The 23,714-nt window shown below is 27.1% G+C and overlaps 2 protein-coding genes across 7 annotated transcripts in view; one reads left to right on the forward strand and one right to left on the reverse strand.

Moving 5' to 3' along the window:
* Positions 1-874: 874 nt before the first annotated feature.
* Positions 875-23,714, reverse strand: part of LOC111686568 (alpha-ketoglutarate-dependent dioxygenase alkB homolog 7, mitochondrial) — a 43,317-nt gene continuing 20,477 nt past the window's right edge. The window contains exon 5 of the mRNA XM_046946501.1: positions 875-1,006. Coding sequence (XP_046802457.1) covers positions 1,000-1,006 — 7 coding nt within the window. The 3' untranslated portion in view covers positions 875-999. The remainder of the gene's footprint in view (positions 1,007-23,714) is intronic.
* Positions 912-23,714, forward strand: part of LOC111686569 (voltage-dependent T-type calcium channel subunit alpha-1G) — a 32,008-nt gene continuing 9,205 nt past the window's right edge. The window contains exons 1-14 of one of the 6 annotated variants that reach the window (XM_046946495.1): positions 912-1,022; positions 3,324-3,555; positions 3,732-3,906; positions 7,233-7,354; positions 7,437-7,591; positions 8,938-9,030; positions 10,079-10,320; positions 12,990-13,548; positions 14,045-14,068; positions 14,423-14,608; positions 14,698-14,758; positions 14,816-15,476; positions 15,546-15,758; positions 21,686-21,851. In XM_046946495.1, coding sequence (XP_046802451.1) covers positions 966-1,022; positions 3,324-3,555; positions 3,732-3,906; positions 7,233-7,354; positions 7,437-7,591; positions 8,938-9,030; positions 10,079-10,320; positions 12,990-13,548; positions 14,045-14,068; positions 14,423-14,608; positions 14,698-14,758; positions 14,816-15,476; positions 15,546-15,758; positions 21,686-21,851 — 2,946 coding nt within the window. In that variant the 5' untranslated portion in view covers positions 912-965. Of the gene's footprint in view, positions 1,023-3,323; positions 3,556-3,731; positions 3,907-7,232; positions 7,355-7,436; positions 7,592-8,937; positions 9,031-10,078; positions 10,321-12,989; positions 13,549-14,044; positions 14,069-14,422; positions 14,609-14,697; positions 15,477-15,545; positions 15,759-19,623; positions 19,739-21,685; positions 21,852-23,714 lie in introns of all 6 variants that reach the window. The other 5 variants (XM_046946494.1, XM_046946491.1, XM_046946492.1 and 2 more) reach the window with 5 other exon arrangements.

Genomic DNA, 23,714 nt, shown 5'->3' on the forward strand with positions numbered 1-23,714 from the left:
ACTGAACTAGAACTGAACTAGAACTAGAACTGAACTAGAACTGAACTAGAACTGAACTAGAACTGAACTAGAACTGAACTAGAACTGAACTACAACTGAACTAGAACTCAACTAAAACTAGAACTAGAACTGAACTAAAAATGAACAAAAATTGAACTAGAACTGAATTAGAACTAAGCTAGACCAGATTTAAAGTTGAACTAGAACTTAAAACTGAACTAAAACTGTATTTTACCTTTGACAATAAAAAAGCAGGTTTAAATTTGTTTGCTGATTGAAAAATCCTTTAATACTTAAGTAGATATTTCTGCATTTTTTATTTAAAAAATTCCCTCAAAATTCTATAAATATATATATTTTTTTAATATTCTAACCCATGTTTTACAACTTTTTCTAAACCTTTTTGCCAACATTAATAAATTGCCCAGTTGTTTGTGGAAGTGATATGAATTTAAACACGAAAAAAACAAGTGGAAAGCTTTTAAAAATAAATCCTTTACGTTAGGCAATTATTTTTGTATTCCTATGGAAATTTCAAATTATATCTAAAAACCTTTTAACAGGCACGAAACTGTTTTACATTTCATAGATACAATTTTTTTAATAACAAATATTTGTGATAACAAAAAAGTAAAAAAATTCTGGTAAAACTTACCAAATTTAAAAAATCGTTTTGATGACAAAACATTCCCTTAAAAGAATAAACAGCTTAAAATCTTCAGCTTTTACAGTTTTTTATCCTCTTTTCTCTCCTTATGTTCGTTGTCAATGAGTTTTTTTTTTCCTTCAATTACACTCCTTCCAGCTGCCCTTAATGGGTGTTGATGTGAGTGTGTGTGTGAGAATATGTTATATGATATGTGTTTTTCCTTAACTTGATTTTGATAACTATTGATTTTCTCATCAACACATGGTTCGAGCGCATATCAATATTGGTGATATTATTAAATTGCATAACACTGGGCATGTATCAGCCTTGTGTGGACGATGCCTGTGAATTTAATCGCTGTAAAATACTACAGGTGAGTCAATTTTATACACAAACTTACATATATAAATACAGATATACTACAATTCTACTTTTACATACATATATAACATAGAAGATACTATATACTTTTATTTATAGTGCAATATTGTTTATTATTATTTTTTAAGTAAAATAAGGCCAATAACACATGCTGCTAGGTGTATGAATATATAGAGAGACTGAAAAAAATGAAAACAATTTAAAATATTACCAAGAGTGTGTGTTTTTTTTTTGCAAGGGATATTAATTAAAAGTAGGTAGTGAAGATTTAAAATTGAATTATTTGTATAAATAAATCTTGTGTTTTTAAACGAGAATGTTAAAATAATTATATAAAAACATAAATTTCTTATTAATATTACGTATAGATCTGAAAATTAAATAAACCAAATTTGTGTGTGTGGTTAAAGCTAAAGTTATAAGTGGCGTATGAGTGTTATTAATTTATCAATTTCATAGTAAGTTATAAGAACGTATGAGTGTTGTTAATTTAGCCATTTTTATATAAATATTACTTATACGCTTGTATAATTTCTATAAGAATTTGTTGTGCATGAAGTATTACTTTTTGTCAACACTTAACTTTGTGCTGTTGAAGATTTTGTTAGTTAGTTTGGTATGTAGGACAATAGAGTTTCTTAAATTTTAGAAATTTTAAATTTACAAATTCTTGAGAATTTTCAAAAATTCATGAAAAGATTTTATTATTTTTAACAATTAAATTAAAAACAGAAAATATGTTAAATATTAAACTTTATACATATCCTAACAACTATATTTATATAAAAATTATTTATCTAGATTTTATAAAGAGTTGAGAGATCAAAGTTTAGAAGAATTCATATAAAATTTTCCCGGAAATTGCCAGAATTAAAACCCCTTAATTGTTATACATTGGTTCATTAGTCAAAAGCATATAGAAATATATACCATGTATTTCTGTTCCTTCTTTAGTGTCATACATACTATACATACTTGATATGTAAGTACAAACACAACATGTCTTCATGGCTGAACACTTTAAGAGTAATTATTTTAATAATAAAGTATACACTTACACATACATTAATAAAATAACACGCACACACACACAAATATCTTTATATTTATGTGAGGAAAATTGTCGAAAATATCTTGATACTTTCTTAGCTTTAATAAAAATGAAGCAACAAGACAGACAGACAGACACAAATCAACAAAATATACAATTACATACATATGTAAGTATGTATCTACATATACATTATATGTTTTGTATGTGTGCTGTAGTTTGTGTTTTAAGCACAAGAGTTAATATGACTCTTGTCCCATTAAAATACAATGTTTTATAGATAAAATGACAGTTAAATGGTGTTGTATTAACTTGTCGCACAAATATTATTTTCACAAACGATATTTTATATAGATACATACGTACATATTTATTACATCTACATTGGTAATTTATGTACATATGTAAGCAGATACCTTAACAGATCTTTTCATATGTTTACTGAATTGTACTAAAACTTTTTTATGCAAACCAAAAACGTTAGGAAAATATGTATAAAATAAAAGTTTGTAAGTCGGTAAAAGTTAACATACTCTACATATTAAAGTAATATATACTTTAACAACTCTTTTATTTTGTAGTGACTTTATGATACTATTGAACACTGTGCTTATTGTTTAGGTTTACTAAAGTGACGAATGCCACTCTGCAGATTACTAGGGGGCACTTAAGTAAAGTGTAAATGAAACCCAAAATAATAAAATTTTAAACAAGGAAATACATTGACTCGTGCAAAAAAAAAATCTGCTGGGATACAATGAATATACAAATAAATACATATAAAAAGGGGATGTACGTTTTTATCATACCCCTTAACACTACATACATATGTAGCTATAAATTTAAAAAATGCCAAAAAACCTTTTAATAGTTTTTATGTCAGATAATAAATTGTTAAAACATACGTGATTCATCATCATGACCATCATGTACTTTATACATATGTAGGTAGAAATAGCAAAAAAAAAAAAAAAAAAGATTATGAAAACTACACAAATAAATCCCAAATAAACCTGTAGTCAAAAAATTGGTTAGTAGTAAATCAATAGAATTGTTTGTTTTTTTATTTGTGAATAATTGAACGTAATTTATAATCAGCCTAAGTAATAAATTACAGAATTTAACTACATAAGGGATCTACAGATAAAACAAATTACCACAAATAACTTAAATAGAATTATTATGTATTTTATTTTGAAATTAACAAAATTTCATGTTGTTATCGTTATATGTATAATTTAGATATTTGATGACATAATTTTCGGTTTCTTTGCCTTGGAAATGATCATTAAAATGGTGGCCATGGGTATTTATGGTAAAAATACCTATTTGGCCGATTCCTGGAATCGTTTGGATTTTTTCATTGTCTTTGCTGGCCTTTTGGAATATATAGTACATGTGAAAAATTTAAATTTAACCGCCATAAGAACAATACGTGTTCTAAGACCTTTAAGAGCCATTAATCGTATACCAAGTAAGTACTGTGTAGATTGTAGTTGGAAATGTTTAAAACCAAATTTAAAAGTTATTATTAATATCAATTTTTTTTAATTTCAATTACTTGTTAATGTAATTGTAAAATTTAGTGATATAAATTACCACTACAGATATAAGCAAAATTAAAAAAAATTATTTTTATTTCTTTCTAAGGTATGCGTATTTTGGTAATGCTTTTACTGGACACCTTACCCATGTTGGGCAATGTCTTGCTGTTATGCTTTTTTGTCTTCTTCATATTCGGCATTATTGGAGTACAACTTTGGCAAGGTATTTTAAGGCAAAGATGCGTATTAGACGTTCCCGAAGGTATACGCGTACCATTGAAGTAAGTTTTATATTTAATTGATATATTAAATCAAATACTTTTTTTTTTAATAACAAATTCATTTTAATTTCAAATTTAAAAAATTTAAATTCAATTTCTAACAGTAACTGAAAAAAATGTTAATAATAATAATGTTTTCAAGTGTAAATATCTATACTAAACAGACTAATGAACAAAGTTTTAAATATTTTGAAAAATACTACCAAGACTGAATGCCTTTAAACGTTTAAGCAAGTACTAAAGAAATTTCATGCAGTTACTTAAAAAAACTCAAGTTATTTTTAGGATTTTCTTTTAAATAAAGCAGTTTAAGTAGTAAGTGCAGTTAGTTTGGGGTTTAATTTGTATTTAATTTTAAATTAATTATTTTAATTTCTCCTCTAAGTCAACTTTTTTTTATTACATTTCGAAATAATTAGCCAGTAAAAACCAATAAGTCATTGGAAATTTTACCACTCCCTTCAGAATGAAATTTATATATTAAACAAAACATGTATGTATGAACATATTGTACAATAAAAGCCGCATTCATTAAAAACATATTGTAAAATATTTAAGCACATTTCAAATAACAAACAGTCAGTCAGTCATTCAAAATGAATCAAATTTACACAGATATAACCAGAAAAAAATGAACAAAAATACTTTAAATTATTATCGTATTACCATAAAAAAATCAAACAAAAAAAAAAAGACAAATTCTCTATAATTGCCAATAAAATTTAAACAACAATTGCATACCCTAGTCTACAACAATGGTTGATAGAATTTGTGAATTATTTACATAAACACAATGACAACGACAATTGTAAAAACATGCTTCTGTCCGATTGTTGTACTCATCAGACAACAAGTGACAGTAAAAGTGTCAGTGTCAGCAGAAAATTTCAACATTTTGTCAACATTTATTTGAATTGTTTTAGCATACAGAATTAAATTCTGTAATCTCGTCCCAACCACTTTCTCCATCTTCTACCATTTAAACAAAAATATGTTATTTATACAGTTATCTGTATGTATACATATGCATATATACATAGCTATATATGAGAGAGTTTATGTATTTGTGTGGATAGTTAACAGTATTGTCACCACTATTTTGGGTATAAATACCTCTTGTAAAATTAAAATTTATCCCATACAATTATCGCCACCCACCATACACCGCTCTCCCTACAAATGTAGAAGCAAAGTTTGTATTTTTGTAATAAAGTGTACTCGGTAAAGTGTTCTCATTGTAAGAGTGAGTACAGCAACAATGCCAAAAATTACCAAAAACAAAATCAACAAACAACACTTGTCATTTAGCAACAGATTTTCAAATTTAACAATTAAACATTTTTTGTATGTAGTTGTTGCTTTATAGAACATTAATTATAGGATAATTTATTAATTAATTACAACACTCATTTATAGATTTATTTGCCTTTTTTATATATTTATATGTTTTTCTATTTGAATAATAATTTAATTTTTTTAGTTATTTTGTATTTTACTAAAACCTTGTTTTGTATATAAATTGTTGTAAATATTGTACATTTAATATTTTTTATAAATTACTCATTTTCATTTAACTGTTATACACAATTACAAATTGAACAAGTACTCAACTAGAACTGAACTAGAACAGAACTAGAACAAGAACTAGAACAAGAACTAAACAAGAACTGAACTGAAACTGAACTAGAACTGAACTAGAACTGAACTAGAACTGAACTAGAACTGAACTAGAACTGAACTAGAACTGAACTAGAAGTGAACTAGAACTGAACTAGAACTGAACTAGAACTGAACTAGAACTGAACTAGAACTGAACTAGAACTGAACTACAACTGAACTAGAACTAAACTACAACTGAACTAGAACTGAACTAGAACTGATCTAGAACTGAACTAGAACTGAACTAGAACTGATCTAGAACTAAACAAGAACTGAACTAGAACTGAATTAGAACTGAACTAGTAGTAGTTGAAGTTGAAGACTTTAGCAAAATTTTTGCCAAGTAAATATTTTGTACTATTTCGCCCTTATTATTAAAATAGAAACATAAGAAAAGTAATATATAAAAACATTCCTTATTTTTAGTATTTAATCATTAAATATTGAAGAAAAAGTAGAATCATAAAATTTCACATTTAGTTTGCTTTTCATTATATTTAAGCTTTAAAAACACACACAACTGTAGATATTTTTGAGCAGACCATCTTGCAGTTCCCTGTTATTTGTAAATGATTCCCAAAATATATAATTTAACAATTTAGTTCTTTTATTATTTTATATTTTTTTTATTATTTTTAGTAACATACACGATATACACGATTTTTTATTTAAATAGAAAACATTGACACTTACTCTAATACACAAACTATTAAGAGAAATTTAGTTTTTTTTATTTATTCAAAAACTTATAATTGTTTAATTTTTTTCTACAATTTTCTTAATATTCTTAATTAATATATAGTTTAGTGCTATGACCCCATAAGTTTAAAGTCTATATTTAAGAAAGAAGCTATTCAGTTTTGCTTATCGATTTTTTTTATTTCTACAGACAATTTCATCAATTTACCTTGGGCAGGTATTAAAATTCAATTCAAGAATTAGACTTAAAAGGCACCTAAAGGACAAATTTTTAAAGGGTTTTATGAAATTCTAAAAAAGCATTTCCCCTAGACACCAACAATTAGTTTGAAAAATCTTGTAGTTTTCTAAATATCACAGTGTTTGATAGTCTCGAAGTTTCGTCAATTAATTAATCAATGCAATTAATTCATTTGTCCTACTACTTTATCATTAACTCTTAGTTTGTGTCTCGCTCTTTGCTCTTAACTCTCACTATTGTCTATTTTCTTATTTCCCTTTATTTCACAAGTGTGTAATTCATGTGTATGTGTGTGCATTTTGCATAAACGTTTTTCCCCCACCCAATCTTTCGAATCTCAAAGACAAATTTGTTTTTTTTTTTTTTTTGTAATCCATTAGTCCTATTTTCTTTTTTTGATGTGTGAAATTCCTTTAGTTATTTTTCAAAGGACAACTAATATTTTCTAATAATAATAAAACAAAAGATCTATTATTTTAATTAATTAATTAAAATCTAAGCAAATCAAATTTTATAATAAATTGATTTCCATTCATTACTCATGTAAATTTTCTATCATTCTCTTCTACCCACTACACTTCTACACACTAAAATATACAAATAAATACACTTAACAACACTATACTATATACTACGCCCCCCAATGCACATCCACCAACACCCAACATATTAATTACACCCAACAAAAACATTATTAAAATCTACCAACGCAACTACCACAATATAGTGTTTCCTACTACTATGAATTCTCCAAGGAACAGGATTATATATGCTCGATGCCAGAAGATTCTGGTATGCATATGTGTTCAAATTTACCACCATATCGAAATGGACCCATGGTCTGTACAGGTAAGTTATTGTTTCAAAATTTTGGATTTTATATGGATTATATTGGTTAAAATTGTTGTAAACTATTTTGTACCTTTCGTAGAAGAGGCCATACCCAACGCTAACAATTTACCAACAAATACTTCCTGTGTAGATTGGAATATTTACTATTCGATTTGTAGGCAAACAGCACAGAATCCATTTCAGGGAACCATATCGTTCGATAATATAGGTATGGCTTGGGTAGCCATTTTTTTGGTAAGTACAAGGAGTAATGGATAATAATATATATTTCATTTTAAAACTGAATAAGATTTGATGTAGAAAGAAAACTACAAGAGAACTTAAAAAGAAATAAACTAGGAAGGAACTAGAACTGAACTAGAACTGAACTAGAACTGAACTAGAACTGAACTAGAACTGAACTAGAACTGAACTAGAACTGAACTAGAACTGAACTAGAACTGAACTAGAACTGAACTAGAACTGAACTGGAACTGAACCAGAACTGAACTAGAACTGAACTAAAACTGAACTAGAACTGTACTAGAACTAAACTAGAACTGAACTGGAACTGAACTAGAACTGAACCAGAACTGAACTAGAACTGAATTAGAACTGAACTAAAACTTAACTAGAAATGAACTAGAACTGAACTAAAACTGAACTTAACTGTACTAGAACTGAACTAAAACTGAACTAAAACTGAACTAAAACTGAACTAAAACTGAACTAGAACTTAACTAGAACTTATCTAGAATACTATTGATTGATTAAATCATTTACAATCAAATATTATGAACAGAACTAGAACTGAACTAGAACTAGAACTGAACTTGAACTGAACTAGAACTGAACTAGAACTGAACTAGAACTGAACTAGAACTGAACTAGAACTGAACTAGAACTAAACTAGAACTGAACTAGAACTGAACTAGAACTGAACTAGAACTGAACTAGAACTGAACTAGAACTGAACTAGAACTGAAATAGAACTGAACTAGAACTGAACTAGAACTGAACTAGAACTGAACTAGAACTGAACTAAAACTGAACTAGAACTGAACTAGAACTTATCTATAATACTATTGATTGATTAAATCATTTACAATCAAATATTATGAGATTTTCATTTCTACACATTTCTTTAATTTAAACACTATTATATATCAAATAAATTTCCTAAAGATCATAGAAATGAAAATATGTTAAAGAGAACAACTCTAACACAAACTTACAACTTACAAACTTTGGTTTTTAGAGTGTTTGCTAAATAAGCTTAAGTATATGGATTTGGCCAATAATGCTTAACCACCAACAGAGAGTTTGTTAACAACAAAGTTTTCCTTTACGTTACAATTTTCTTTCAACCACATGCACAGAACCTCATAGAGAGAATGAGAGAGTGAAAAAGACTTGAAACTACTTACACATTCAAAATTTATATTTACATACAAATGTTTGTTTTTTTTACAACACAGACACTTTGGCAAACAGGAAATAAAACTGGCACCCCACTCGTTTAGGTTTTAAGAAAGATAATTTTAAATTCAAGTAAAAGTAACTTGTGGTATTTTGTTTGTTTTGTTATTTTTTCTCTAAAGGTTATATCATTGGAAGGCTGGACGGATATTATGTACTATGTACAGGATGCTCATAGTTTTTGGGATTGGATCTATTTTGTTTTACTAATAGTGGTAAGTATTTCCTTTTCCTGTTTACCTTCCAATTTTCAAATATATGCTAATTTCATTTAACCAAAATGGTATTTTATTTTATGCTCGAGAAAAAAATTCATACAAATTACTTCATTTTCATTAGAGTTATTGTTGTTTATTCTAATGGGTTTTCACAAAAGAAAACGCAATAAAAGAAAAAATCTGCATAAGAAATAAAAAGGGATGACTTGTTGATTTTTTTATACTTTTTCTTCGTTTTTTTCTTTTTCTTAAAGACATATACGAAATCAAATAAACGTGTATACGAGAGAAAATACCTTTTGAATTCAAATTCTATTATACTTATTCAGAAAGTTATGAATGATAAAATTTGAGAAAAGAGAAAATAGAATAAAAAACTCCAAAGAAAATAACAGAGTAAAAGTTTCACTTATAAATTTAAATAATATATATATATACAAGAAATATATGCTAACATACCTATACAAACTAAGAAAAATTCACTTGTTGGTTTAACAGTAAGACCTCTAATAACACGACGTTTAAAAGAAAAGTTTTAAAATAAGTCATTTATAACTATTTTGTTAAAACAATTTATATATAAACTTTAACTTGAGTTAAGAAAACCATGTTATAAAAGGAACTACTGTTGAAATATGTTTGTTTGTTAAGTTTCCCTAAATACATTTAAAATTCCCTTTTTACTATCAGTATTGTATGGTAAAACCTTATAAAAAGTTTTCGCTAAAGTTACGCTCTAGAGTGTCTGGCAAAAACACCAACAACACAGGCACGTTTCTTACTACGAACATGAGACTTAAATGCGTTCTGCTAAAGTGTTGTAAAGTTCATATGTGGCTGTTATACACACCCCCAAAAACTTAAAAAAATAAATGAAAAAGTTAAACAATTTGTGTAAACTTAAACAGCTCAACTAAAACTATAGTAATTGAAACAAGCGATTGGAAATTTTCTAAACCAAAAAAAAAAAAAAAACAGAAAACCCAAAACTTATTACCAAATTATCAACAAGTTTTTAATGTTCTTATTTTTCTTATTTTTTTAGATTGGCTCATTTTTCATGATCAACTTGTGTTTGGTAGTCATTGCCACCCAGTTCAGTGAGACCAAGAAACGTGAAATGGAGCGTATGCGTCAAGAACGTGCTCGCTACACCTCCACCTCTACATTGGCCTCCAGCACCAATAACTCGGAACCGGCCACCTGTTATGCGGAAATTGTTAAATATATTGCTCATCTTTGGCGACGCTTCAAACGACGAATGTTAAAGAAGTACAGATTATATAAGTATGCTGGATGTAGTTTCAATTTTATTTTCAGTTTTTTATTACTTTTTTAGTTTCACCCTGATTTTCAAAAAAGAAAAATTAATTTATTCTGGACTTCATAACCAACAAAAACAAACAAAAAAAGCACTTGTTCAATTAACATGCATTAAATTACATGAGTTTTACATTTATCAAAAAACGTATATTGTTAACAGTATTTGTAGACAATTGAAAAATTTCCTTTTTATAAAAAAAAATTTAAAAAAAAATCCATTTGCGTAATTTGGCCATTTTTCAGTACCTATGTGATTTTGTATATAAACAAAATTTTGCAAGATTTGTATAATAATACAACCTCAAGAAAACTGTTTTCTTTTTGGAATTAATTTCAAATGATATTTAGAAGAGTTTATCAAATGAAATAACGCTGACAATTTTGAATTATTAAATTTTTTTATTCACAGAAGCAAAATCGCTTTAACTTTAACTGCCCTAAAATTGCATTATTTTTTAAACTTTTTATGAAATAGACATTACGTTTGACCTTTAAAAAAATCCGTTTATATTTAATGAATAATCTGTATGAATGAACATTGCCCCTTCTTCCAATTTATTTGAATTTTTATTAAAACAGAGCAACATGTTTGCCCTTTAATTTGCAATACATTAATATTGTGTTTTTGCAAATTAAATTAACAATACATTTACCATTTATTGAATAATCTTTATGAACAAAGTTTGCCTCTTTTTGCAATTTATGTGAGTTCTAATCAAAAAGGGCAACATCTTTTCCTATATAAATGTTGATTTTTTGCCCCTGCATTATTGTTGGTTTTTTTATTTATAATGCTAAATGTTGCCCTTTTTGCCCTAAAAGTGCATTTAACTTGCATACGTATATAAAATGTGAATACTATATGTTGCATTTCAGTCTTTAAATTGCACTATTTTTGTAGGGCAATATCACATTATTAAAAAAAAACGCATTTTACCCCAACTTTATGCCTGTTTATGAATAAATATTGCCCCATTTTGCACCCTAATTGGATGTATTTGAGTTCTTGTCAACATTTTTATTAATAAAACTATAAATTTTGCCCCTAAATTGAATTTTTTTAGTTCTTTATTACAATTTTATTATACTTTTGAAAAAGCAGGAAGAAATTAAAATTTTCCTAAAGATTTTCCAAAAGAAAACAGTTTTAATTAAGCAGTTATTAAACCATCACATTAAACTTGTTGTAGGTGCAACATTTTCCAAAAAAAAAAAAAATGCAAAACAAAAACTAATCTCATGTATCATTAAAACGAAACTAATTAACTAATTTTCAATATCTTCACATTACTAATTGTTAATATATATATATAACTCTATGGTTCTATTTGTATCCCAAACTTGAAGCAACTGTATATAGAAATTCCTGTAGAGCTAAAGCAAAATATATATAACAAATCCAAAATCCATTTACTGTTTTAAAACTGTATGCGGCTGGCTTTAAACGGACCCTTGGATACGAACATAAATTTCTTTTTTTTTTTGTAAATTACTTTAGCAACATAAACATAAATTCAAAAAACAAAAATAATTTTTTTAATAAAAGAAAAAAAACAAATAAGTACTTGTTTATTAGAGCTAATTTAAAAAAATATAAAAAATCGAAATATATAAAAATGAATGTTTGAATAAAATTACATCATTATTAGTTGAAAAAATTCAGTCAGTCAAATATCAGTCAGTCAATGTTCAATGAATTAGTTGCAACCATTTTTAACAAAAAAATTTTGTTTTGGTTATTTTAAAAGTTTTGGTTTTTTAAAGAATTTTTTGTTTTGAATTTTTATAATTTCTATGCATGCCTTTTGCTGAATTTTATCTACTATTCTAATCTATAATTAGAGTTTAGTTTAGAATTTGCATTTGGCATTTAATTACATCATAATATTTTTCATATTTGTTATAACAACAAATACATTTTTCATATTCCTTCGATTATAAGCAAATGTAAGAAAAAGCATTTTAAAATTTTACATTATATAATGAAAGAAAATTTCCCGAATTTGTAAAAGAAATTACATTTGCTTAAGCTTTCTTCATTTATCTTACTCTTTACTCAACACATGATCTTTCCTAAAAACAAATAGTGAAAAAATTATTAAAACATTTACAAAATTTAAAAAATATTCAAACAATTTGAAATTTGTTCGTAATTTGGGGGAGGCTATATTAAAAGTTTCATGGAAAAAGGGAGTTAGGAAAATGATTTTGTTTAAAAATTGCTTATATCTTTACAGTAAATGAAAGCACTGCCCAAAAGTATGCTAAACTTCATTTCATTTTAAAAATGTAAAGGAAATAAAAAAACTCTTGGAATATTCTTGAATAATATTAAAACATGTGTTTTAAACTTAACACCTACTCTCTTTTGAAACTTTTAAATAAAATCCAATTTCCCCTGTAAATTGGCTAATAAACATTAAACATCATGCATATTCATTAGCTAGTTATTGTTAGGAAAATCAAAAGAAAACAATTCTAGAGAAAAATTATGAACTTATTCCAAACTCCAATCTTTGTCGTTTACTAAATCAACTTTTAATGTAATAATATACTTGCTAAATTTTTGCCAAAACAAACACTTACACAATTTTGTTTTGATTTCGTCCACCTCATACTTTCCAAACGCCAAGGTACCAACAAAAACAACGCAAAGAAGGTTTATTACCCAATGCTGATAATTTAACATTTTCACCGTCACGCATTAAAAGTCATCATCCGAAATGTCCCAAGTATGCCAGCAATCGTAAGCCCTCTAGTATACAAGATCAAATGATCACGGTAATGGTGCCGCTTAATTCCAATAATAATGTCAATGCCAGTGGTAATAATAACAATCATACACATGTTCAACAACATCAGCAATCACAGCAGCAGAATCAACAACAATTAGGGGCACAACAACAACATTCTACTACACAAACCCCCAGCGGTATGGTGTCCTTAATAAATGGTCTACATAATGGCAATAACAGTCATATTAACACATCAACACCACAGTCACAGCAGCATCATTCGTCCTCAGAAAATTCTGAACAATCATTGGAAAATGTGGGTGGAACAGTTGCGACACGCAATAGCAATTATAAAAAGATCTCTAATCAATTAAAACCTGAAGCAGATAGCAAACAACAACAGAAAACTATACTTTTGAAATTTCCCCAAAATCTTATGGAAACCGATCAATTAATTGTAAGTTGTAATATCGAATTTATTACTAAATGACAAAAACTTTAGCACTTAACATACTTACTAGAACAAATTGGTAGAACAAATTAAAACTTTTAAACACACAAACACTCTTAACACACATTAATAAATTACATAAAATTTAAAAAATATTCCTTTACAGACTCCAAAGAGTCTAGCAAAATTTCTAATTTAGCTTCACCACTACTTAACACACAGATTTAACTAATATTTGATATTTAAAGATCAAAATCAAATATAATTGATAACGAATCAATCAGTCAAATGGCACGATTTCTTTATATACTCTTGTGTACTTAGAAAGAGAGAGAGAGTTATATAGAGAGAACGTTTATGTCACAAAAAACAAACCTTGTTTAACTGCTATTTAAAATACAAATTGTTTCTTTTATTTTACCCACCAAATCACCTATAACTAACTACTAAACTACCACGTTCAAATTCACCAATTTTGAAATTGTTGTGGCAAATTTTATAGCTCCAGCTGGGAACTCTAGGCAAGGTATTAATAAACTAAATGCAGCACCTTTAAAATCAAAAAAAAAATCCTTATGTAAACTATATTTATACAAATACTTATGCAATTTAACTTAAACATTACTTTATTTACTTAATATTTGAAAATATTTTTAAAAGTTGTTAAAACCTCCCGGCCAATTGTAAATAAATGAAAAATTCATTTCATCATTTATAAAAGAATGCTTCCTCTTCCAGCTTATTATGTATAAATTTATATAGAAAAACCACCTTATTTTGTTCATACTTATGTATTAAACCAAAAACTTTCGATATTTCATAAAATTCAGTGTGTAAAGATCATTTTTCTACTATTCATGGAACATTTTACTTTTTATAGACACATCCCTGTACATCCGGCTTTTTAAGTCCCCCCACATCAGCCAGTCGCCGACCTTCTGTCATGTTCAATGAATACGTTTTATTGCACACGCCACCGGCTCTCAAGGAACCGCAATCTAGTGTTGAGAAAACGGTATGTTCGTCGGAAAAGATGACACAGGCCGGCGATGGCAGCATCTGGCAAGTAAGTTAAATCGGGGGACTTTAACACTTTAGCACCGCTCTTTATTTATATGAGTATTTTCTTTTCATTTCTTTTTGCTTTAACTTTAGGTGAATCTACCACAGACTCTGGCCAGCATTACGAATCCTTATGCGGAATGTTCAGATCTCGGTATACACGACGCCATGACTTGTCAAGAGCTTTTAGCATTTTCTGTGGCATTTTCAGCGGCCCTACCCACGGGTCAAAGTACACTGGAATCGTTTTACTCATCCTTGGCACGTTGTGATCCCCATACAGCCGAGGCTATTAGAAATCAACAGAATTTGGAAAACTCCAACAACCTGGCTTTACAGCAACACAATCAGCAACAACAACAAATACAACAACAGAGGCATTTCTCGGAACAAGGTAAAAAAGCTTTCGATGCTCTTAACTCAAATGGTGGCGGTGCAGTATGTGGTACCGCACCCTCAGCCAGTACCGGCAATTATATGGAGGACTATTCTTGCTGCTATGACCTGTATCAAAATGCTCTTTCACCACTGGATGACAAAAGAAAAAAACGCTCCCGGCTAATGAAAATTATTATTGCCGCCTATCGCTGCATAATGCGTGTATGCGGCACTGGCAGGCGTTATGTTAAACGTTTGGTGGAGCACAAATACTTTCAGCAGGGCATTTTGCTGGCCATACTCATTAATACTCTATCCATGGGCATAGAATATCACAAACAACCCGAAGAGTTAACTGTCATAGTGGAGACCAGTAATATTGTTTTCTCTGCCATATTTGCGGTGGAAATGTTACTAAAAGTGGTGGCTGAAGGACCATTTCGTTATATAGCCAATGGCTTCAATGTATTCGATGGTGTTATAGTAATTTTAAGGTGAGTTGAATGATGAATGATTTAAGTAAATTGCTATTATTTTAAATTAAAATTTAAAACCAATTCAAGTGCCATTGAAATCTGTCAACAATTCGCTGGCAATGGCACAGGAGGTGGCGGTGGTTCTGGCCTATCTGTTTTACGCACATTTCGTTTATTGCGTATTTTGAAACTGGTACGTTTTATGCCTAACTTGAGACGTCAATTATTTGTCATGCTGCGCACCATGGACAATGTGGCCGTATTCTTTTCCCTGCTCGTGCTTTTCATATTCATTTTTAGGTAAGTTTTAGCCAAGTAATCTCAAAGAAAAGAAAACAATAACAAAACACCATACAAAATCCAAATATATAAATCCACCTGCTGTGTTAAGGTTCAGTTTTTAAATCGTCTCCTCTTCATTTAATCAATCCTACTAATAACAATTCAATTTTCAAAATCAGAAACATTACATTTTGTTTACTTGCAAGGACATCAACAAAACATTTGAGAATGCTTGTAAGCATTTGTAAAACATTTTTCATAACTTCATAAATAACTTCTTTTCATTTAATAGGAAGAAAAACTAAGTTTTAAATCGGTTAAAGTCCTCTGAAACAGTATATCCTGTAATTGTTTGGTAACAATTTGAGTAGTTGTCTTATGGTGTAGAATTCTGTTAATCCTATTAACAGTAACTTTAATTAAATTGTAGTTAGATTAAGAGCAAATTCCTAAACATGCTTCTTAAAAAATGGTAGGAAGAGTTTTAGTCGAAGAACTCACACCTCATTTGTAATTTGTTTAACATACATCTGTAATTACATTACAATATCATTGATTCCCCAATAACTAAATCCCCCTCTCTCTCTCTTTCTTTAGTTTTGTAACTTTTTGTCTCTAAGAACACTATTTAACTGTCTGGCTGTCTCTTGTTTTCTTTTTTTACTTTTTCATAAATAATTATTTAAAGAGTACATTTGACCAAAAGTGTTTATCGCAAACACAATTAGTTTGTAGTAGTTAGTAATTTTAAAGTTTTGCTCCTTTTTTCTCACTTTCAGTAAAGCCACAATTTGCTCTTTTCTAAGTTCTACACAAACAAATTTTCTCGTCTTTCTCTCTTTCTGTGTCTCTCTCGCTATCTTTGTGTTCATTTCTCCTTTTAACATTGTAACTCTCTTCAACACTGCTGTTTCAATTACATCACAACAACATCACACACACACACACACACACATCCACATTAATTACTCACTTCTATCTTAAGTTTCAGCTTTTCACATTTAATACTCGTAAATTTCTCTTTAGCTGTTGTCTCTCACACTGTTATTTAATACATATTTTTTCGTTACACTTTCAACCAAAAACTTAAAGAAATTATTTCCACTTCACTATCTTTTTGTAATAAAACTTCCTTGAAGCGATGCCAAAATACTTCACTTTGAAACATCACTTAACAAACAACCAACCACCTTTATCACTTTCATTATATAATATAACTCTGCTGCTATTTCATTTTAAATTCAATTTAATACAGTTTAGTTTCGTAATGTTCAAATTCAATTTCGTTCAGTTCAATTCAAATCATTCATTATTTGATTTCATTTTTATAAATAAAAATAAAAATTACTAATTAATTCTGTGTATTTAGTTTTAGATAATAGCGTTCTACTAAAACTGAATTTTAAATTATATTATTATAACAAATCTAAATTATCAAAATTTAAATGAAATTTGTTTTTTTTTTGCGAAATTAATTTGTAGACCTTATATGAGATCTTCCTTGATTGATTTGTATCGATAACAAATATATTTATTATACATACATTTTAACATTTTACTATTTAGTTAATAAAGATAATAATTAATTTTAAACTTAATTATTATTTAGTATAGATTCATTGTTGCCTCTTTAACAGTAATTAAAGTAGTTAGTTATTAAATTCCAAATCATAAAATTCATTTAAAACAGTAATTTGTAATAATAATAATAATAATAATATTACTTAACAACTATTTACTGCTATTTAAACTACTACTACTATACTACTACTATACTACTACTATTACTATTCTACTGCTAATACTATTTACATATTAGACAAAAAAAACTGTTGCTAATTTTTAAATAATTACAAAAAAATAAGTAATTTTAAATTAAATATTGCAAAAATGATATAATTCTCTTCAATATTACAACTTTAAGCTTCAAATTTGAAATTAAAGTTTTGATTAATAATTTTGTTTCTCATATTTTTAAAGCTGTACTTGAGTTTGGTTTTTAAAATTTATATTTTTATTTTAAATTAAAAAAAATATTTACGAAAGTTTTGTAAGAAAATATTTGATTTTTATAACAATAGTGGTAGTCCCGATGAAATGTAAGTTTTCTTAAAAAATTATTCTCTCTTTAATAACATTAAATAGCAAAATAAAAAATTCCCTTAATTATTAATGCATTGATCTAAAACAACTTTAGGAAACGTTTGAGTGTTAAAGACCTCATCAGAAAGCGTTTTAAAACGTTTACAGTAATATACATATATATTGGTTACAACGAAGAAGCCGAAGAAGTCTCCAAAGCTTTTTAGTAGGAAAGTTTAAGTCATAAGAAAACTTACTTTTAATAAGCTTTTTTGAAAATACATAGCACTTTTGTTTAAAGCTTTTTTGTTATAAATATTTGTACAAAGTTTTTCTTTGATAGTTTAGTTCCTTAATGCCGAAAATCATTTTCGATACTCCTCCAGCTCATAGCTTAAAAAGATTTTCCAAGAAGTTTCCAAAGCTTTTTAATATAATGGCTTTTCTTATGAAAAAGCTTTTTTGTGTGAAGCTTTTATGGAAATATACCTTTTGTGTTAAGCTCTTCTCATAATATGATTTTTTTTAATAAACTTGTATACAATGTTTTTCTTTGAAAAGTTTTGCTAGAATATGTTCAACTGCCATAAGCTTTTTCATTAAAAACTTTCAATCTAATGTCTAAAACATAATAAGCTTCTTCTAGCTTCTTTCTAGCTATTTTAAAATATGTTTTATATAAAGCTTCCAATATACAGTTACCTGAAAATATCTTTTATATAAAGCTTTCATGTGAATGTTCTTCTACAATATACAGATAAAAAGTTACTTTTTATCACATTGTAAAAATTGCTTCCTTAAGAGCTTTTTTGTAAACAGGAGTTTTAAGAGTTAAAAATCTTCTTTCATAAAATTACTTTTTTAGACGCTTTTTAGAAAATCTCTCACAAAAAGCTTTTTTTGTATATAAAGCTTTTTTAGAAAACCTCATAGAAATTTATGTTTATTTAAAGCTTTTTTAGATAAGCTGTTATAAAAAACTCTTTTTATATAAAGCTTTCCTAAAAAGCTTATAAAAATGCTTTTTTAAAAAAGCTTTTATTTAAAAAAAGCTGTTTTAGAAGAACTGTTATAAAAAGCTTTTTTAGAAAAACTGTTATAAAAAGCTTTTTTTAGAAAAATTTTTATAAAAAGCTCTTTTAGAAAAGCTTTTTAAAATTTGCTTTAATTATCAATAGACGCAGTGAGACCCAGTTAAAGATGAACTTTTTTATTGTTAATTTTTCTTTACGATTTTTAGTGCATTTCTTTATTTAAGTTTCTCTTGACAAAAATCTCTCTCTCTCTCTCTGATATTAATAGCATATTTTTCTTATTCTTCTTCTATAACTTTTCTTTCCATTATAACTTTTTCTCCTCTATTGTCTATTCTATTTTTAACTATTCTACTTTATACTACTATTACTAAAAAAACAACTTCTTAACTAAAACAAAACTAAATATCATTATAAATTAAAAAAAAACATTAATTTAACAAAACTAAAACCTAAATAAAAATTAAATTTTTATTAAACAAAAAATAATCAATCAATTAAATTTTCATTAAATAAATATATTTAAAAATATTTATTTTTAATTGAAATCCCTTTAAAAATATAAACCTTTTTAATGCTAATTAATTATGTGTTTAATGATTTTCATTTTCTCAACTTAAAATTAATTATTTCATTAAATTAATGAATAATTGATTGATGAAACAAAATGATGACTTAAAAAAAATAATAATAATAAAATACATTATGATCGTTGTAACGTGGTACTTTAATTGTTCGATCTTATGATTGATCGAAATTTATTATAGTATACTTGGCATGAATCTATTCGGATGTAAATTCTGCGAAAAGGTGGGCGATGATGTGGTATGCGATCGCAAGAATTTCGACAGTCTACTGTGGGCACTCGTCACAGTATTTCAGGTAGATTTTAATTATTATTAAAAAAAACATTGATATATTTATTATAAACTTTAATGTTAAATAAAAATAACAAATGAAAAAAATAAGAATTAAAATTAATACTAAAATATAACTTCAGAGTTTGTTTGTAATGTTTTATATGATTTGTTGGTTTTATAATTTTAATATAAATTTTAATTTGTTATTTTGTAATTATAATTATTAAGATTTTTATTTGTTGTTTTAAGTTGGCCTGTGATTTTTATTTTCAGTTAAAAGCTTTTTAATTGTTTTTTTTTCCTGTGTTTGTTTATTTTTTCAAGTTTTTTGGAAATATTTTTTTTCTTTGGTTTTTCTTAATTTGTTGCTTGTTCTGCTGTTATTGACTTTAAGTTTTTAATTTGTGGTGTGTTCTGTGTAAAACAATTCAAATATAAATTTTTACAAAAAAATTGTTTTAGGACACTGTACGTACACTTAGGTTAGGTTTTTAAATTACTGTTAGTTTAGTTGCCTTTAGTAGTAAATTTGCAAGAGTAGCAACGTTTGAAAGTGCCATGTTGAAAAAATTAGTGCTTTTTAGTATGAAAAGAAAATAGTGTGGCTTTTAATAAAAAAAAATGGACTTATAATCATTTGTATATAAAATCAAGGGTAAGTATGAAGATTATTTATTTTAAAGCTAAGAAATAAGCATGTTTTTTTAACCTTAAAATCTTATATATTTAATTAGCATAAATGTTTTATGTTTGCAAATTTGCACGTTTATTTCACACTGTAAATGTTGGCAATTAATGTTATTAAAATTCACTCATTTAAGTATTATAAGTGTAAAAGATTTAAACTCTCACGTAATCCTTTTGAAAAATCTATATGACTCTCTACTCATTAAAATCGCTTTCATTACAACTCTCTTTCTTTGTCTTTTCATTTTCATATGTAAAAATATCACTGTTAACATAACTCTCTCTCTCTATCTCCCACTTTCTCTTGTCATATTTCATGATCTTGTATATCATTGATATTGTATATAAAATTGCAGAATATAGTAAATTCATTTAAACAAAAGTTAAAACAATTAAAACATTTTAATATAATATTATTATATTCGTATAATTAATAATTGAACAAACCATATATCATAAATTTAGCAAAATATTAAGCAAAACTATTAATGAAATGAGAGGATTTAAAAACTCTTTTCTCTTTTAAGGTTTTGAAAAAAGTTTTAATTATTTTGCTAAAAGTCTGTATAAATAGTAACACCTCCTTCCCCATTAAGAAACAGTTACAATAAAGAACCTCCTTAATAATAACAAAAAAAATAACAATCCACCTACTTTTGGCCACAAAAAAAAGTATCAAAAAACATAAATAACTACTAACTATTTATAAAACATAAATTTTTTTAACAAATCTTAATAGCAACAAATACAATAAAACTTTAGAAACAAATATTTTAAGCTTTTTTATGCAATTTGTTTTTAAACAATTAGTTAAACACAAGTTTTATTGTATTTTTTTTTTAAATAAATAAAACAATATTTCAAACATTTGCCTAATTTTAGTTATTTATATTTTATGTTTTTTTTCTATTTCAAATTATAATTTTTAAAAAATATATTTCTTTTACTTAAAAAAAACTAATGTATTCTAAACAATATTTAACAAAAAAACAATATATCAAAACATATATCATTTTTTATTATCATAATGTAATACTACTACAACAATCAACTAAAAACTACTACCCTACTACTACTACTACTACCGAAATTGAATACTACTACCACTACTACTACAACACGCGTATGTGTTTGTGTAAAATATAACAAAAAATATTCAATAAAAACCAAAATAAAAAAAATTAACGCAAATAAAAACTTTTATGTGGTTGTATGTATATGTAAAATGTTGTATGTGTGTTTCATAAAAACGAAAACCGAAAAAAAACATACAACCTTGCAGTATACTGGGCATGTATTTGTTCGGCGGTAAGTTTTGCAAATTTATGGATGAAACTGGACTCGAACGCGAATGTACGTGTCCCGAAATAATCAGCAAACATCCTCAGTGTGAATGTGATCGTAAGCACTTCAACAATATACTCTGGGCCACCGTAACCGTCTTTCAAGTAAGAGAAACTTAGTCATACTACTTACTACTACTACTACTCTCTTTTTGTAAACTCTTTTTTCTTATTCTCTTAACCAATATTAATTTCGTTAACAAAAAACAATTAAATTTATTATACAAAATTATGAAAAATTATTCACATTTGTTTGTTACAAAATTTTTATCTTCATAGACAAATTGTATATTTTTTTTAGAAATATTCTTGATTTGTTTCTCTTATGTTTATAATTTTATTAACATTTAACTTGTTTTGTTTTGTTATCAAGGTTATGTTCATAGTTTTTACACTAAGAGAAAAAAATATTTAATTTTATTAATAACAATTTAAAACATATATATTTTGTCATTTTTAAAAAATCATAAAAACGAAACCCAAAAACACTTAGAAGATTTTGTTAATTAGTTTGTAGCTTAAATTTTATATGCCAAAACATTTATTATTGGCATTGTAGCTAAATTTTTTTCCAAAAATAGTTTAAAATCAATTTAAATATTTTAATTAACAAATTAAATTATAAATAACACTGCACTTAGTAACAAAAGTTCTAACAAATTAAAAAAGTTCTTAGTCAAAGTAATTCATTTTAAGAGAACGAATTTTTAAAGAGAAAGTTTGTGAAGTAGCTCTGCTTAAAAGCGAGAGTTGTTTCGATATTATTATCTAAATTTTAACCTTTTGTTTAGCGAGTTGTTCTATTGTCAATAGATAAAATCGCGTTCAGCTAAAAAGCAGGAGTAGTTTCGATTATATTCCAATAATAATAATAATAATAGTCTAATAGACGTAAAAGCATTCGTGTTAGTCCGAATAGCTAGGTCTGTCATTAACATAGGTCTGTCATTGTAACAGTTCGTCTGTGGCCGTTAGTTCATTCCTAGGAAAAAAAACTTTCGGTTGATACACCTGTCACTAGGTTTACAATCTTTGGCCGAGTATGATTTGGGTCGTTCCGGAACGAAGATCCAATTGTCGTGGGAACATAGTTTGTGCTATCGAATTGATCTAAAAAAAATTCGCGCCTTTAAAAGCGAGTGTCGTTTCTATAATACTCTATTTAGTTTAGGATCTAAATGACAAAACTCTAAAGGACAAAAACTAAACAAGACATGACATGATCGTCTAATAGCCACATAAGACTTCGAATAAACAACAAAGACATTATTCTCCAATTTCGCGTAACTATATGTTCCAGGCAAGTAAATATGTTCCACAGTCGATACAACTATAGAATACACAGTTAATTCAGATACAAGGAGTCTTATATAATTTCTGCTTAGATGTTAAAAGTAAATAGTTAAAAAGTGTTCTTAAAACTTCCAAATAAGTTTCTGAAAAAGTAATCCCATTTTAAAATATAGTTCGGATTGATAACGAATTTGCAATATTCAAGTATTCCATTCCCCAGACTGCCCATTCTTTAATAGTTTTAACTAGCATCATTCTTAAGGTATGTTCAATCTTCTTTAAAAATACCATAGTGATCCCAACGATAGTCCAGATGAGATTGTTTTAAATTATCATATACAAATTTTAAAGGTGAACAATATAATGAAAATAGTCTATACTTTAACATACACAAACTGAATTCTGTAAGTCCCAAATCCCCTAAAGAAACTATGCCTTACATAAGAGTAGAACTTCAATCTTACAATGTCCCCTAACACTCAGTTTACTTTTCTTTTCGATTTATAATTTGAAATATATATAAAATGAGGAACATTTTTGAAACCTTTTCTGTTATCCCATACAAATTGTGAGGTTAACAAGTCCATACTTTAACATATACGATCGAAATTCTGTAAGACCCAAATCCTAAAGAAACGATACAGTACAGTAGAGAAGAACTTCTTGCTGATACGA

This window comes from Lucilia cuprina, chromosome 3, assembly GCF_022045245.1.
Source record: "Lucilia cuprina isolate Lc7/37 chromosome 3, ASM2204524v1, whole genome shotgun sequence".
NCBI classification, from domain to species: Eukaryota; Metazoa; Arthropoda; class Insecta; order Diptera; family Calliphoridae; genus Lucilia; species Lucilia cuprina.